The 17,525-nt window shown below is 39.2% G+C and overlaps 1 protein-coding gene across 1 annotated transcript in view; it reads left to right on the top strand.

Moving 5' to 3' along the window:
• The window catches only part of GDA (guanine deaminase), a 123,084-nt gene that overhangs the window by 64,326 nt on the left and 41,233 nt on the right, over positions 1-17,525 (top strand). The window contains exons 2-7 of the mRNA XM_007938474.2: positions 3,243-3,331; positions 5,947-6,118; positions 9,239-9,326; positions 12,286-12,391; positions 14,706-14,733; positions 16,638-16,745. Coding sequence (XP_007936665.1) covers positions 3,243-3,331; positions 5,947-6,118; positions 9,239-9,326; positions 12,286-12,391; positions 14,706-14,733; positions 16,638-16,745 — 591 coding nt within the window. The remainder of the gene's footprint in view (positions 1-3,242; positions 3,332-5,946; positions 6,119-9,238; positions 9,327-12,285; positions 12,392-14,705; positions 14,734-16,637; positions 16,746-17,525) is intronic.

A 17,525-nucleotide genomic window follows, 5' to 3' on the forward strand; every position in this document is an offset into this window, starting at 1 on the left:
ATTACCAGCATATCATTTGGGATATTTTTCTGCATCTGTAATACTAAATAACAAGTGGCATTGATCTGTAATTTTTTTCTCTCTTTTTGCTTATTTGTGTTTATGCATATATGTGCATTTTGTCAGGTTTTGTGTGAAGATTATACGGTCCCTGTGAGTTGGGATCGACTTGATGACAACAGATGTGTATGGTGTGTGTGAAAATTATGCTAGATATGTGGAAATGGAAAAGCTTTAATTCTTTCTCTGTGCTCAGGAACTTTTTACATAACACAGACATTATCTGGTCTAGGTAAGTTTGAAAAGACTTTACTATGAAATTCTCTGGACCTGAACAGTCCAAAATGGCAGTGCAAAAACGGCAGGGAGGCCACATGTTCTGACCTCCTCTAATCTCACAAGAGGAAGACAGGATTACCAGCAGTAACCCAAAGCCTATTACTGCAAGGCCAGACATGCTGCCTCCCTCCAGCCCTTTCACCAACCGTTCCTCCCAAAGCACCCACCACCTCTCTCCTGGGTTCAATAATTCACTGAAGTGACCACACAGAACTCAGAGATTATGGATTTATTAGGGAAGCACCAGGCTACAACTCAAGTTCAGGAAGAACGCCCAGTCTCTCTCCCAGCCCACCGTCCCTCAGCCAAAAGTCTCTCACAGTCTCTTTCCCAGCAGTGCTGGTCCCTCGGTGTCTCACTCAGCAATGCGTGTCTCTTGTGTCTCTTTCCCAGCAGCACGTGTCTCTTTCAGGGGTGCGTGTCTCTTTCAGCAGCACGTCTTCCTCAACCAGCAGTCAGAGAGAGAGTTCTGCCTCCAGGAGGTCTCCACTTGAGCTCGGCAGGGTGGTCAAACTAGCCAATCACAGCATCAGAACTCTAACCATATGAGAGAGAGTGGGAACCTCCCAAAACATTGTATTGTGCCACGCCCAACAGAAATAACCCAGGTGGATAGCTCCTCAGTTGCTCATAGAAAATCCCACCTTGGAGTTTACAAAGACTTATGGGTAGAAAAGCCACACTAAGTAATTTACTGCACTGCAGGCAGTCACATGTGAATATTGACCATCTGAAGTGGAGCTAGTTAAATTTTCTATTTTAAATAAATTTACAGTTAAACCAAGCCAAAACCAAACTCACTGCCATTGGGTTGACTCTTACTCATAACTACCCCCATTGGGTTTCTGAGGCTGTAAATCTTTACATAAGTAGGTTGCCCATCTTCCTTCTGCAGAGTGGCTGGTGGATTTGAACTGCTGACCTGGTTAACAACCAGATTCCTTATTGACTACGCCACCAGAGCTTCTCATAAATTTACAGTTACATTAGAAAAAAATTTATACTCATATCAGCTTTAGAAAACCTTTACTTATGTTTGGAATAACCTGGGTATGTGAATCTAATTTTTAAAAAATTTCATGGAAGGTAAATGCAGATCAAACATTTCTGATGAAATTTTCACAACCAATTTGGAATGTACTTTAAATGCAAAATGTACTAAGTTCAAAGACTTAGTACAAAGAAATAATGTAAAATTGTTATTGTTAAGTGCTGTTGAGTTGGCTCCAACTCATGTGCGATAGCCCCTATGTACCACAGAACAAAACACTGTCCAGTATTACTGCAACCGTTTTTTAATTTATCTTCAGCAAAATTTTACTTGCATGTAATGTTAATGATATTGTTTGATAATTTCCATATACTGTTGGATCACCTTTCTTTGGCATGGGTACGAATATTGATCTCTTCCAGTCAGTTGGCTGGGTAGCTGTCTTTCAAATTTCTTGGCATAAATGAGTAAACTTTTCCAGTGTGCATCCATTTGTTGAATTTCAGTGTGAAATTACCAAAACTTGACTAAACTCACTGCTGTTGAGTTGGAGGTGACTCATAGCGACCCCTCCTTGGGTGTCCGAGGCAATATCACTAGGGAAGTAGATTGCCCAACCTTCCTTCCGAGGAGTGGCTGGTGGGTTTGAACTGCCAGCCTTCTGGTTAGCAGTCAAATGCCTTAGGCACTATGCCACCATGTTGTTGTTATGTGCCATCAAGTCAGACCTGACTCGTAGCAACCCCTCCTTGGGTTTCTGAGGCAGTATCACTATGGAAGTAGACTGCCCCATCTTCCTTCAGAGGAATGGCTGGTGGGCTTGAACTACCAGCCTTCTGGTTAGCAGTCAAGTGCCTTAGGCACTATGCCACCATAGCTCCCATTAATCTAAAAGCTCTGTTGGAAGCTGTCCACCATGGGTAACCCTGCTTGTGTTTGAAATACCAGTTGCATAGCTTCCAGCATCACAGCACACGTAAGCCACTGCAGCATCACAGACAGACAGACAAACAATGGTAATTATATTTAGTGTTAGTAAGTTGCACTCTGGACTTGGATTTTTCCAGCACAGCCTAAGAAAAATCTGTACTTACTCTGCTGTGAGGTCTATTTCTACAAACAATTGTTTCCATTAATTTTTTTCAGGGATGGGAGAGAAATAGATATTAATTCACAATTGTTAATACCCTGTATCTTCAAATTGTAAATTTTGAAGCTTTATTTGTTTTTGTACAAGTAGTCCCCAACTTATGATAGGGTTTGGTTCCAATGACTCCATTATAAATTGGTTCTGACATAAGTCAAATACCTCTTTTTTTTTTTTTTTTAAGTTTTCTTGTTATCATCTTTTATCAGCATCTTTATAAATCTGATCTTTATCTTTTGGAGTTAGAAACATTACATATAAACTAATTTCTAGTTATATTTTAATGCATACATACACAAAAAATATACAAGTCATTACAATGTGCTATGATGATGAAGAAAAGTTGGACAATATTGGCATTTTGTCAGTTGGTAATAACTCCACTTGTGGAAGGTTCTGGGTCATAGGCTTTATAGCATCAGCAAACTATGTGCTCTAACATTGTATGTAGTACATTTACTAATGATCAGATGTGTTAGAAAGCAGAAAAACAGATGGCCATAAGTGTGGTTTGTTATAACTCAAATACATTCTAAGTTGGAAACTACTTTTGTTATATAGAAAAAGAGAATTTTACCAGTTCATCCTTCTGATGACCAAAGGCAAACACTTTTCTTTTTATCTCTAAACTCAATCCTATTTGTTATCAAGTACTTTTGAGAATAGCTCTGCTACTGTGTAGTCTCTTAAAAGATTTAGATATTTAATGACAACAAATGGCTGTGGTTCATTAATTTGTGATTTTTTTTTCTCTTTCTTTTAAAGATAGTGTTTTTAGAAGAAGCATCTCAACAAGAAAAACTGGCCAAAGAATGGTGCTTCAAGCCATGTGAAGTAAGAGAACTGAGCCACCAGTAAGTCATGGCCAACTTCTTTCCTTCTGCGGGGTGCCATTAATTAACCTCAGATTATAGGTAACCTGCTTGAGAGAGAGGCTTTTTGTTTTTGAAAAGGTGAGGTGGGAAGGAGAAGGTAAATAAATAGAGAATAGGTAGATGAAGGACAGAAACTTAGAGAAAGGCAACTGGAGACTATCATTATTCATTTATTTCTTTAACAAACATTTAGCACACCTACTATGTGCAAGTACTAGGATCTAGAAGTGGAAAAGATCAACAAGGTCCTTGTCCTCATGAGACTTATAGCCTATGGAGGATAGTAAACAAGTAATCAGATTGTAAGCATGACAGGGATAGACTGTCCTGCTTTCTATACAGGAAATAAATGAGGGTGGCTAAAATATGGGTAAACTGTTGGAGAAGAGGGAGTAGATTTGGGAGAGCAATTACTCTGAAAGCATGATCAGGGTCTGCAGAGGTGAGTTTGAGCAGAGATTTTTATGTTCTAATTACTTTTAGTGTCTTTGTTGTGATTGATCCACTTTCTTTATAGCCACATTTAGCTATTTTACAAAAATAAGATATTTTAAATGCAAATATTTTATCTTGTTTTAGAACAAGTATGTTTGCAAAGTCAATAAAATTGGTATCATTTTCACTTAGGAAACACTTTCATAATTAAGGAAGTAACTTTAGAGTAATGTAGTCAAAGGAACATTGAAGTTGGAATTCAAATACCTGGTTTAAATCCTTGCACTACAGCTTTGTGGCTGTTAGGTCTAAAGCAGGTCACTTTCCTCTTTGAGTTTGTCTATTCTACAAGCTTTTTATTCAAGAGTATTGGCTGATGTGATTGTGAAGGTCCCTTCTAGTGCTGAGGGTCTGTGAATTGGGTTACCCCTAAAGCTTTGCAGCAGAGAGGCTGGTTATAATCTAGGAAAACAAAGTGTTGTTTTTTTAAAAAAAAAACACTTGAGCTGTAGTTAACATCTCTTACCTCCTTCCTGTTCCTTGCTCTGTCTAGACTTGGAAGACTACTGGCAATTGACGTGGGAATGTAATGTAGGAACTTCTACTGTTGCCTTCTGCATCCTTTTCCTAGATTTCTGTAAGAATATGTGTTGAGGAAAAATTGACATTTATAGAAAGGCCTGTTTGTGTGCCTTTGGGATAGAGGGATAAGAAGACAGTTTTGGAGGTGGAGTGTATGAACATATCTGTGGGTCTTCCTATCCTTGTGCCCCTGTTCATGAGGCTGCTTTTTAAATCCATCAAAAATGCAGATTCCAGGGGCCTTGTAAGCACTAAATACAGAGAAGCGGTAAGGTAAGAATTTAAACTTTGATGGAAACTGAGGTCTTTGAAGAAAGATCATATTTAAAATGCAAAGCAATTCTCATATCAAACACACAAAATATGAGCAATTGAATTTATGTCTCATGATTAATATACCATAGAAGATGATATCTTTGACAGTATTTTTAATAGTCTTGGCCCAATATCTTAACATAATATGGATTTTTAAAAAGCAAAAATTACAACTGGAGTACTGTAGGCAGTTCCTGGGTGGCACAAATGGTTAAGCACTTGACCACTAACAGAATGGTTGGCAATTTGAATCCACCAAGATAAGCCTTGGAGGACAGTGCTGGAGGTTTTCTTCCAAAAGTTCGCAGCCTTGAAAAGCCCATGGATTTCTTCTCTGTACATGTGGGGTCATCAGGAGTCAGAATCAACTCTATGACAACTACCAACAACAGTGGGCAGTGTAGGGCAGAAAAAAAAAAAAAAATTGCCATTAAGTTGGATCTGACTCATAACGATCCCTCCTTGGGTTTCTGAGGCAGTAGTATCACTACGGAAGTAGATTGCCCAACCTTCCTTCTGAGGAGTGGCTGGTGGGTTTAAACCGACAGCCTTCTGGTTAGCAGTCACATGCCTTAGGCACTACGCCATCAGAGCTCCCAAAGAGACGGGCCAGCTACCTGGCAGGGAGCGCTGGTGGGTTTGAACTGCCAGCCTTGGGTGTGGCAGGTGACTGCCTTAGGCCAGAAGCCATCCACAAGGGCCAGGAGGGGGTCAGATTATGGTTTAGGCAGGGTTTTTAGGGATGGAATTAGGGTGAGATAAGTGAAGCATTTACTGTAAGCACAAAATTTAAGGGGAGGTGGGGGTAAAAAACTCAGTAATCAAGACAAAATAATATTTTAAAACATCAAAATTAATGCATAAAGTCCATGATGAACAAAATACTCACATTTTAAATAAAGACGGGTTGTTATTGTTTGCTTCATATCCTCATATTTTTAATGCAATCTACTTCCCAAACCCAGCCAATGCAAATCCTATGGATCACAGTAGAATATTGTCTGATCCACAGCCAGTGATGGGGATTGCACAACACCAGAAGTGTTTTGTTCTATGGTTCCTAGGTTTCCTGGGAGTTGGGGCTGACTCAACAGCAGCTAACAACAACAAAATAATAGAAACATTCACAGTTGTCTGATGCCTCAGCTATAAACTGTGTGATGTGACCTATTAAACCATTGTTGAGAGAAAATGTGATGTAAAGATATGGAAAAATAACTCAAGATGTTATTAAATTATTTTCCTTTCATGTTAATTTCCAGTGAATTCTTCATGCCTGGGCTGGTTGATACACACATCCATGCTCCTCAGTATTCATTTGCTGGAAGTAACGTAGATCTGCCACTTTTGGAGTGGCTAACCAAATACACATTTCCTACAGAACACAAATTCCAGAGCATCGACTTTGCTGAAGAAGTATATACCAGAGTTGTCGTAAGTATCTTGTGTGTGAATATTGGTGTATTATGTTCCATGATCTATAGAAACATCCATTTCTCTGGGCAGATTTAAATGATAAAATATAGGCAGTTAAATTAGCCAAAGGGACCACAGGGACTTTTTAGTCATTTCACAGCCCATGAATTTATGACCACCTCACGGACATAACTAGTGAGTGGCAAAGACAGAATCCAGGTTCTCAAATCCCTAGTCTGATGGGTCCTACCTCTTTGGTATTGTTGTTGTTGTTGTTGTTGTTATGTGCCGTCAAGTCGGACCCAACTCATAGCGACCCCTCCTTGGGTTTCCGAGGCAGTATCATTATGGAAGTAGATTGCTCCATCTTCCTTCCGAGGAGTGGCTGGTGGGTTTGAACCACCAGCCTTCTGGTTAGCAGCTACCAGAGCTCTTTCTTTAGTATTACTTTACCAAATTTTAATTTAATACATATACATATTTCACTATTCCTGCCAATCCCCAGTGCTATTCTGAGGATCATATGGAATAGCTGTGTGACATTTGAAAGTTCTATAACTTACTTTCCCCAATTGTAGAAATAAAGATAATAGTACCTACTTCATAGGATTGTTATGATAAGCAACAATTTTGAGATTCTGAGAATAGTGCCTGGCACAGGGCAAGGGTTCTATTTTTTTTTTTTTTTTTTTTTTTTAGATACTCAAGGAAATTTAAAATTAAAATGTCAGATTACTGTTAGAAGGCCATCACTCTATTTTGGCAACATGCCAAGGATGGAAAACACAATGGTCCCATATTGCAGGGCATGTGGAAATGTGACTTGACATTCACACCACTAGAGGGGACTATGGGGCTAGTTTAGTCATTGAACAGTGGCTGTAATACTTGCTAACTGTATTTGAAGGCTCTGAAAATGTCCTGCCTTCTACCCTATTAAGAAAATCATCTTCCTTCTTTCCACCCCAACCTACTCCAACCCACTCAGCAACTCAATACAGCTTCTGCAACCAAAAAGTGAGGGCTGCAAAATAGCTTTTTATCTGACCGCTGACTCTTGTCATTCAGCACACTTAGCCTGGACGCCCTTAGGTGTTTGTTGGATCCATTGATGGGTGTTCTCCTAAGGCTTTGGGTATGTAGTGATGACAACATTACAAGTATTACACAATGACCTTCCATTTTGCCAGTTTCCCTGGTCTTGCATCATTTAAAACTTGAAGCATAAAAGCAAGTACTAACATTTATGCACTTGCTTTGCTTAATTACAAATTCAGTGCTGTTGTGGATCGTACATATTTAGCATGCATCCACATGACACCAGGAAAACTGAGAAGGACTAAAGCTGTGTATTAAGTTGCTAGTGCACTGTGTTAATAAGGAAGTGTGTTAACCACACCAAATCTTTTTATTCTCAACATTTATTTATTCTTCACATTGTTCTGAAAAGGGCTTGAGATAGCTTAAAATTGCCTAATATACAACAAAAGAAAATTAGTCATAAAATCAAAACAATGGGAAAAATGAGAAGAGAACAACTAAGGTAAAACCGAGGGGAGAGTGTAGGCTTTGGGTTCTAGGTATTTATTACAGTTTGTCACAAATTTGACTTTAAGTTTTCAGCAGCTAACCCAGAGAGAGAAATCAATGATAAAATTTATATTGCATAAGTGATTAAAAAGAAATTATTTTAATGTAAAGTATATCTATTTTTCATATTGAAATTTAGGAAAATTGATCTCAGTAATGTGAGTAGATGCTATATGGTCAAAATATAGCTCAGTAAACATAAAAGTCCAAATTTATCAGCATCTTATGTTTAGAGTTAGAGTATCTCTATGTCCTTTAGGCAGAGCTCCATAAATAATAAATCTTACATCTGCGATTTGCTAAGTATTTGTTTAAGCATTTGATGTCAGTAAATATGGCCAAGTTTTACTCCTGACATGTATTTGTAGTGAAAATATTCTGTGTTTCTGATGACAGAAAGGCCCACACATTTAACAGTGGCATGAGCTGAGGATAGAGTTGATATCTCTGTAGGACCGTTGAGGTTGTTAATAGAACCTATCCCTGGACTGAAGGCTTCCTGTGTTTATGCCAAGGCTGCTAATGAAGCATCCAAAAATAGAACCAAGATTTTTTTTGCACCCCCTCCCCACCTCAGAACAAAGTCCTAGATCATCTTTAACAAATGAGCAATCGAGATTCTGGGTGTTGTCCATGGATGATGACTGTGATCATTTAATCAGCAAATTATTTAAGTACATATTAGCAGACAGCTTTTGAGATTATTTGTTAAAAAAATCTCAACAACTCAACCTGAGAGTATCTACCTTTAAACATTTTAAACTAGATGAGAGATTACAGATTCAAATTGTACTGGAATGAATGAAAAGTAAAAGGGCAGGACAGGACAGGGCGTGGTGAATACTTGTTCCAAGACAAACTAATTGTAAATATTCACCTTGGTAATCGAGTGAATGTGCATGTGCTGTGGGATCATCATTGATGCTAATTCAAAGGAGGTAGCAAGTCTTCAAGATCCAAGGTGAAGAGAAGGGGATCAGACCTTTATTTTTTTTTTTCTTTCCTGTTTTAGCTCACAGGAAGTTATCTAATCTGTAAAAGGCCGTTGTTACCTACTTTGATGCTCATACTCATCTTAAATTGGAAATCTATTTTGAGTTCATAAAGCTTGGCCTCAAGAATCAAGGCTGAGGCAAGATGGGGAAACACAGCAAACAGTGTGGTATTGTTTCTGATCTATTTCTTTCTGAATGACAGTGAGCAATGGGGGCCCAAGAAGCCTGGACCTGAAAATCCAGTTGTGTCACTTCCAGCTACAGGAGAGTTTGCTATATTTAACTGATCCTAAGAAATAAGGAATTATCACATTTGATGAATTCTGAAACAGAATTGTGTGAATTTAAGAAATCAAAATTATCAACTTCTCCTCCAGCTGATACTTATGGAATATAAATACTTTTGCCATTTAGCTTAAATATATTCCATGTCAAGATGGCATATTTTTAAGTAAAAATATTTTAAAATTGAAAAGCAGAATTTTAGCTTCCCTATATGCCATGTGATTTTTCTGGGCACACGTGATTCATGGTTTTTGTGATTTATTTTTAGAGGAGAACTCTAAAGAATGGGACAACTACGGCTTGTTACTTTGGAACAATTCACACTGACTCATCCTTGCTCCTTGCAGAAATTACAGGTGAGCAGATGAAAGTATGATTTACGGGCACATCAGGCAGACAGCCAGATTATACCTGGCAACCAGTTATACTTGTGGGCAGTACTGCGTTTCATTTGCTAGAATTTGAGCATTGCATTTCTCAGTGGTAATTCAGTGTCCTGTATTATAGTGACCTTTGAATGTTTCCTATTGTTAAAGTAATCTGATTATTTACGTATGGCTTTTGATTCCAGACTCATATGTATATGGGTCTGAATTTTGAGCATTCATTTAGGGCTTTTTTAGATTTACTAATTCTAGTGGTAGCCATTCTTATATTGTAATCAACAGGCATGTCTTGGCTATTGGCTAGACTCAGGACACTCTGCTAGATTCTGGGAACACAGTGACACAGAAAATAGTCTCTACCCTTGAGGAGCCAGACAGGACACTTACACACATTGATTGATAACTGTTGTAACGGGATAATGCTGTTACTAGATTCCTGGCATTGTGCAGTGCACTCTACGTGGATTATCTCAGCTCCTCTGCAAACAGCCTTATGAGGGAGTTATTAAGGTTCTCATGGTACAGGTGGATGAACAGATGCACAGAGAGATTAAGTAGCATGCCCAAGATCACACAGCTAGGAAGTAGAGCTGAAACTGAGTTCAGGCTGGTAGTTCAACGTTTGTATCCAGTACAGTACCTGGAAAGAGCCCTGATGGTGCAATGGTAAGCACTCAGCTGGTAACTGAGAGGTTCGCAGTTTGAACACACCCAGCAGCTCCACAGGACAGAGGCCTGACAATCTGCTTCTGTAAAGATTACAGCCAAGAAAGCCCTATGGAGCAGTTTTGCTCTGTTGCATGGGATAATCATTACTTGAAAACAACTTGCTGGCTCCAACCAAACAACAAGAACAATGCCTGGTACATAGGAAGTGCTCAGTAAATACATGTTGGCTGACTCACTGATGCTACTGCTTGCTGCCCATGGTGGTTTATGTCACAAGGCTGATGTGTAGCATGGAAAATATATAGTGCTGTTTTCAGAGGAGGAAGAGTGAGCCCAGGGCTGAGACATCTGGGATGACTTAAAGGACAGGTAACTTTAAACTGGGCTTTGAAGGGAAAAAAAAATGGGGAGAGAACAAATTTATTTCTGGACAGGGGAAATGACAAGGACAAAGGAGTGGAGACAGGAATGCTGACAGTGGGTCCAGAAAATCAGGAGCAGATTAGTTTAACTGAAAGAAGGGATTCATTTCGTGGTAGATTGGGAGATGAGGTTGGGCAGATTGGATGGCTCAGACTGTGAAGACTGAATGTGCATCAAAGACTCAATGAAGGTTGGAGTCAGGTGAGTTTCAGGATGAAAGTGGTGTCTTAAGGAATGTTAGAGGACAGAGAGAACAGGAAGAGTTTTCAAAGACTCATATGACAGAAGTGGAGAAAATGTAAAGAAAATTAGCATTGCTCCATGTGCCTTCAATTTCATAGCTGAAAAAGAATCCTTCAGCCCCTCTAGTGAGGACTAGGTTCTTTAGTACTGACAGCTGCTATCAGGACTAAGGAAAACTCCCCACAGATAATAACAATGGCTTTGCTACAGTTGAGAACAGAGGCAGTGCCTTTCCTGAATTCCGTGTACCAGACACTTCATATACATTATTGTATATATTTCTCATTGTTGTTGTTAGTTGCTGTTGAGTCCTCTCCCAAGTCAGAAGGAACCATCTTGGTGATGGTTGGTATGTTTGAGACCACTGTGTGACTGTTTGTCAGTCCATCTCATTGAAGGCTTCTTTTGTTTTCATGGGCCCCCTACCAACTATGATGTCCTTTTCTAGCAATTGGTAACATAACCCTGCACATAGCAGAGGAAAGTGGGTACATGTAGGTTTGGACCGTACACAGATATACCTGCTGTCATGGGAGGAGTTTGGAGCCACTTCTAAGTCTGTCCATCCCCCAATACCAATTTTTTAAATCAATAAATCAAGTTTATTGATTTATTAAATCAAATTTATTGTTGTTTGATTTATTGATTTAATAAATCAATAAGTCATAGAAAAATGTAGAAAGGGACTCACCAAGAGAGGAGGACAGAGTAGGAAGCAGGAGGGAGATTATGAAAGGGGAAAAAAAGAGAGTGAAGAAAGAGAAGAAATAGATTGTAGGTATGTCAAGGAATAATAGAGTGTTTTCAGTACCAGGGGCTGTCTACCCTTTACCATGAAGATAAATTGAAAGCAAACAATATGATTTAGTAAAAACATAGACAAACTGTATAAGTAAAAGGAAAAGTTGAGTAATCAGTAAAAATCACAGCTTTTATCTGGGTACCCTGGAAGTGGGCACAGGGGAGGGGATGGGTTAGAGTGATGGATAGAAGAATTTTTAGCACTTACTAAATCTAGTGGCTACCACTTATCTGTCAGTTTATTGTACTGCAGGGTCACCTATGGGCGGGTTTTAGTGGAGCTTCCAGACTAAGACAGACTACAAAGAAAGGCCTGGTAATTTACTGCTGAAAATTAGCTAATGCAAACAACAGAACATCGTCCAACTTGCTTGGTTTGGATATGTCATCAGGAAAAATCAGTTACTAGAGGAGGACATCATGCTTGGTGATGTAGAGGGCCAGAGAGGGTTAGGGAGATCCTTGGTGAGATGGATTGGCATAGTAGCTGCAACAATGGACTTGAATTTGCTGGCTATCATGAGGCTGACACAGGATCAGTCAACATTTCACTCTGTTGTACATAACATTGCCATAAGTTGGAGTTGACTTGATGGCAGCTAACAACAACAGCAAATTTAGTTGGGCTGTGGTGGTGATTGTTATTATTCTTAAATGTAATAATGGGTAATCTTTTAGATCTGGCTTACATTTTTCATAAGGATTTAAATTTTCTCATGTTCTTAAAAGGCTCAGAAAGGATACTATGGGTAAAGAAACATGATTTCAGATGCTTTTTGTGTGTGCTTCACAGATAAATTTGGACAGCGAGCATTTGTGGGCAAAGTGTGTATGGATTTGAACAACACTGTTCCAGAATACAAAGAAACCACTGAGGAATCAATCAAGGAAACTGAGAGGTAACTTGTCTCGATTTGTTTTGTGGGCAGGTCCCTCTGCTGCAGGGACGGAGTTAGAGATGGAGAGGGGAAACCAGGTATAAGAATGATGCAGGTGAGATGTGCAGATAGTGATTCAGAATGTTCCATTTAGTGTAATGGGAGAGCCAGTCTAAGTGAATATGCTCAACAGTTGGTCATCATTCACAATTTACAAAGAGCTTTCCCCTACAGGGTTACTTTTAATCTTCACAAAATTCTCCATGAAGCCATCTGTTTTTCATGATGAAGCTGAGTCTAATATAAACTAAGGACTTGCCCAAAGTCTTAGCTTCTATGTAGCAGAACTAGTATTGAAAACTGTGCCACTGACTCTAAATTCAATATTCTTTCTGCCATAAGGTAGATCCCACCTTGTGTTCAATGTAATTACATAGAAAGATTGTGAGACAGAAAGTGTGTGCAAGCAAGCAAGCATGTGCTCTGATGGCAATCAAAAATGATGAGAAAATGAGGAATCATTCGTGGAATAAAATATTAGTTAAGGAGCTAAGAAACATTAATTACCTTTCAAGATTGCTTAAAGACCTTTTGTTGAAAATAATGATTTTTTTTTTAATCATAAAAATAATATGTGCTTGCCCTGGACAAAACTTGGAGAAGCACAAAAAGGTACAAAGAAGAAAAAAGGCTTCCATAATCCAAACACTTAAAGTTGTCAGTGCTGGGATTTTACTCTTTGTCTTTTCAGTATTTTTCTAAGGAGTCATCTGCATCCTTTCACTATTATTTTGTCCTACTATGAGAAAAGAGAGGCTCTACTATATATATGCTGGAATGACCATACCGTGCTAACACAGAGAGGTAGATTAGCTCCTCTTCAAAGACGTGACCTGGAAGGAATCTCTCCAAGATGAAGTGCAGAGATCCAGGAGGGAAGCCACTGAGTTAATTCTTTTTCTGCATTGGCTCCACATCTCTGTGCTCATGAGGAGCAGGGCCTCACCATGCAACCTGCTGTGAAGGTCTGAGGATGCCCTGTGGTGACACACACAGCTAGAGAAAGAGATGATGTGGAGGGGCAAAGCTCTCTGCACCTGCTGCTGCTGGGCAGAGAGCTGGCCTCACCAGAGAGGTAGACAACCTACTTCTCAACTTACTTCCACCTCAAAGAATAGAGTGCAATATGCAGCTAGAATCCTGAAAAGAAGGGGTGTGCAAAAGAAAAGAAAACATATGCCCATATTCATATGAAACATATGAAACCAAAACCTATGAACATATGAAAATACAAACATGAAAACATATGTTCACATTCATCAATGGATAAACAAAATGTGGTATATCCATTAAGCTTTTGTTAAGAATTGGAAAAATTTGGGGAATGGAGAGTGGTGATGTTGCATGACATGATGAACATAAGTCATGTCATTGAATTGTATATATATAAAATGTTGAAATTGAAAATTTTTTGATATATAGGAGCTTGGTGGTGTAGTGCCTAAGGTATTTGACTGCTAACCAGAGGCTAGAGGTTCAAACACACCACCCTCTTCTCAGAAGGAAGATTGGGCAATCTACTTCCATAGAGATACTGCCTTAGAAACCCAAGGAGGGGTGCTATGAGTCAGAAATGACTCAACAGCAGTGAGTTTGGTTTTTTGGTTATATGTACTTAATGGGAAGCTCTGGTGGCATAGTGCCTAAGGTATTTGATGGCTAACCAGAAGGCTGGCGGTTCAAACCCACCAGCCACTCCTCTGAAGGAAAGTTGGGCAATCTATTTTTGTAGAGATACCGCCTGGGAAACCCAAGGAAGGGTTGCTATGAGTTGGAATCCACTTGACAGCAGTGAATTTGTTTCTTTGTTTGTTTTTTTAAATGTACTTAAAAACCAAAGGGAGCTTCCATTCAAATTGTTATTTGAATCATAATAAAATTACATAATAAAAAATGGTATATCCATATAATGGAATGTTATTCATCCATAAAAAGTTCTGATACATGCTACAACATGGATGAACCTTGGAACATAACACACTGCAAAATTTGCCGAACAGAGCTAAAACTGAGTGTTGTGGGAATACTCTGTTAACAGCCCAGCTGATTTTAGATGATAAAATTTCATTTCTCCATGATTTTGCACCCCATCTCCCAGACTGAAAATGAGGACATAATCACTTCTTGTTAATTTTTAATGAGTTGTAGTGAAACATGTGCAGTATTAGAAATGTTTACATGGAAATCAGGACATGTAAGGATCATGTTTCATCCTTTTAAAATTTATTTGAATATATTTAGATTTCCTAACTTCGCATTTGTTGCTTTATTTCAGATTTGTGTCAGAAATGCTTCAAAAGAAGGTAAGTAAACTTGTTAGCGGCTTACTTTGGGATTCTTTTCACATTAGTTGTAAGAAGCTCTGGTGATACAATGCCTAAAACATTTGACTGCTAAACAGAAGATTGGTGGTTCAAATCCATCAGCTGCTCTGTGGAAGGAAGATGGGGCACTCTACTTCTGTAAAGATTTACTGCCTCAGAAACCCAGTGGGGGTTTCTATGAGTTAGAATCGACTTGGTGGCAGTGAATTTGGTTTGTTTGCATTAGTTGTGGGATGTATTACTTATTTGTTTGTTAGAGATCAGTCTGTGTGTTTGGCTTACTCCATACATGAAGAAGTCTGTGCCTTGAACCAGCAATTGTTTCCACAATTGCTGATGAGGACTCATCAGCTCTGCTCAGTTTTTCCCTTCCAGTGAAGGCTGCTGTGGCTCCATAGCCAACACTTTCTGTTTTGTTTTAAAGATGGTTTTGAAATCAAGACTGACTTGGGTAGGTTTAATAGAACAAAGTAGAGAGTCAGCAAAAATGAAGGAAACCCTTACTGAGATGTATTGACACAATGGCCACAACAATGGGCTCAAATCAGGAAGATGCCACAGGACCAGGCAACATTTTGTCGTTGGACATAAGGCCACCATGAGTCGGAGCAAACTCAATGTCAAAAAACGGAACAGCAATTAAGCAGTCATGGTTCAATATGTTCAAACATGAAGTTTGCTTTATTCTTAGCACTTTTCTTGGCTCCAATCCCCCTTGCCTACATGCAGAGAGAGAACTAGATTTAGTCAGGTGGGTAAATTTGATCCAGGCTGCTAAGCTTTTAGTTGAGCTAAGGGAACACCTCAGTCACTGCCCAGGTTAGGGTCTCCCTTTCAGGTAGGGCATCTTTTCCATTTGCAATACCCTCCTTCCACTGGGTCCTTCTAATTTCATAGGACTAGTTTCTGACAGGAAGAAAACTTCATGGGGGGGAAAGTTAGGGAAAACTGGAAGTAGTGGAACTGCTTGGTGATTATGTCCACATTGGCTCTGGGCATCTGAGCCTCTTTACCTGGTGTGAAGCCCAGGTAGTGTACAGCTATTATGCTTTGGCCAATGGATGCCTCAGTCTTTATATATGTGGCAGTCATGTGGTCTCCAGGCACTTAGCTAGGCAACCCCCTTTGCAGCATCCTGGAGTTAGAGGTCCTATGGAAACAGTGTCATTTTTACCTCCTCACCCAGAAGGCTGGCTCATGGCTCCACTGGGAGATCTCTTATACTAGAAAGTCAGATCCTTCCCTACTATCTTTTGAGGTCTGGTTGGAAACCATAGGAAACCTTGGAATTTCTTTCAATCTATCCTTGGGAGACCTAGGTGGAGCTTTATGGATCCTTATCCTCACCACTCTGCTATGAGTCTTCTCCTTGGCCTGACCTCTGACCTCATGTGTTTCCAGACCCAATCTGAAAACTGAATGATTTGAGGGAGGCTATGGCTGGCACAGCTCCCTAAGATGCAGAAAACAGAAATGGGCCCCACCTCCCCTTTAGTCTCCCCAACATGCTGTTTCAAAATTTCTCCTTCTGCCTCCCAGTTCTTTTCATAAAGGCCACCCAGTCTAGGTGTTTTCTGAGCCTTGATGTGGATGTGGGAGAGGGAATGCCTTTAATTTATTACAGTTCTCATTGAACTTGATGCTAAGGAATACACTCTCTTCAAACACATGGAGTCACCATGAATCAGAATCAACTCCACGGCAGTGGATTTGGTTATATGCTTTCTTCTCAGCCATGGCTATATATATAACCCTTCTACTAATGAGGAACTGCCTCCAAAAATGAAGACACAAAATCACCTTTTTGTGTGGCACACATTTTAGTGCAGTGCTGGTCTATGGTATCCATAGTTTTCTTATCAATTGTTTTTTATTATTTCTAGTATTTGAGAGTGAAGCCCATAGTGACGCCACGTTTTTCCCTTTCCTGCTCTGAGGCTTTGATGTGTGAACTTGGCAACATTGCCAAGACCCACGATTTGCACATCCAGGTGGGTATTTTTCTTCTGTTTGCACCTCTATCCAGATTTACAGGACATCTCTGTACCCTAAATCTTCACATTAACCTCCAGTACCTCTACTGAAGTCTCCCAGAGTCATAGCATTATAGGGCTGGAAGGGACCTCACTGGCTTCACCTAATCCAATTCTTCAATTCTGCAAATAAGAAACTTGAAGCCCCATTTATCCTCAGTCTCCTTTGATTATCCTTTGAGAGAGACAAGGTCAACTTCATAAGTAACTAAGCAATACATTTAATACATTTCTTTCCCACTTTATTTTATATTTCCTCTCCATGTTCTATACTTTCATTTTTTGGGGAAAAAAAAAGCTATTATTTGAAAAGCAAAAATAACCTAATTTCTACCTTACCAAAAAATGTACTTAAAAGCCCTTTTGTTCCAAGTTTCTTAATTTAAAATGAGGAACAAAAAGTGTATCTTACTTTGTCATTAAGTTGTTGCAGTTTAGGAATAAAACACTTTTTAAAGCTTACAGCTGGGTTAAAATTGGGAGCTCCCCTTCCCCCATCCAAGCTTAATTATATACTGTACTAAAATTTCTTCTTTTAATAGTTATTTGACTATCTTATAAGAAAGGGCAAATGGGGAAAGGCAACATAGTGATTCTTCACCATTTTGTAGTTTTTTTTTTAAGATAATGTGTCTTCTTAGAGTCCATTCACTGTTCTCGTCTTTCCCCACTTCTGTGATGTGATACATGAATTATTGATTCTATCCTGCCTAATTCTTTCCTGTAGATGGAATTCAA

This window comes from Orycteropus afer, unplaced genomic scaffold (genome assembly GCF_000298275.1).
Source record: "Orycteropus afer afer isolate SDZICR_OR568_19922 unplaced genomic scaffold, OryAfe1.0 scaffold00005, whole genome shotgun sequence".
Lineage (NCBI taxonomy): Eukaryota > Metazoa > Chordata > Mammalia > Tubulidentata > Orycteropodidae > Orycteropus > Orycteropus afer.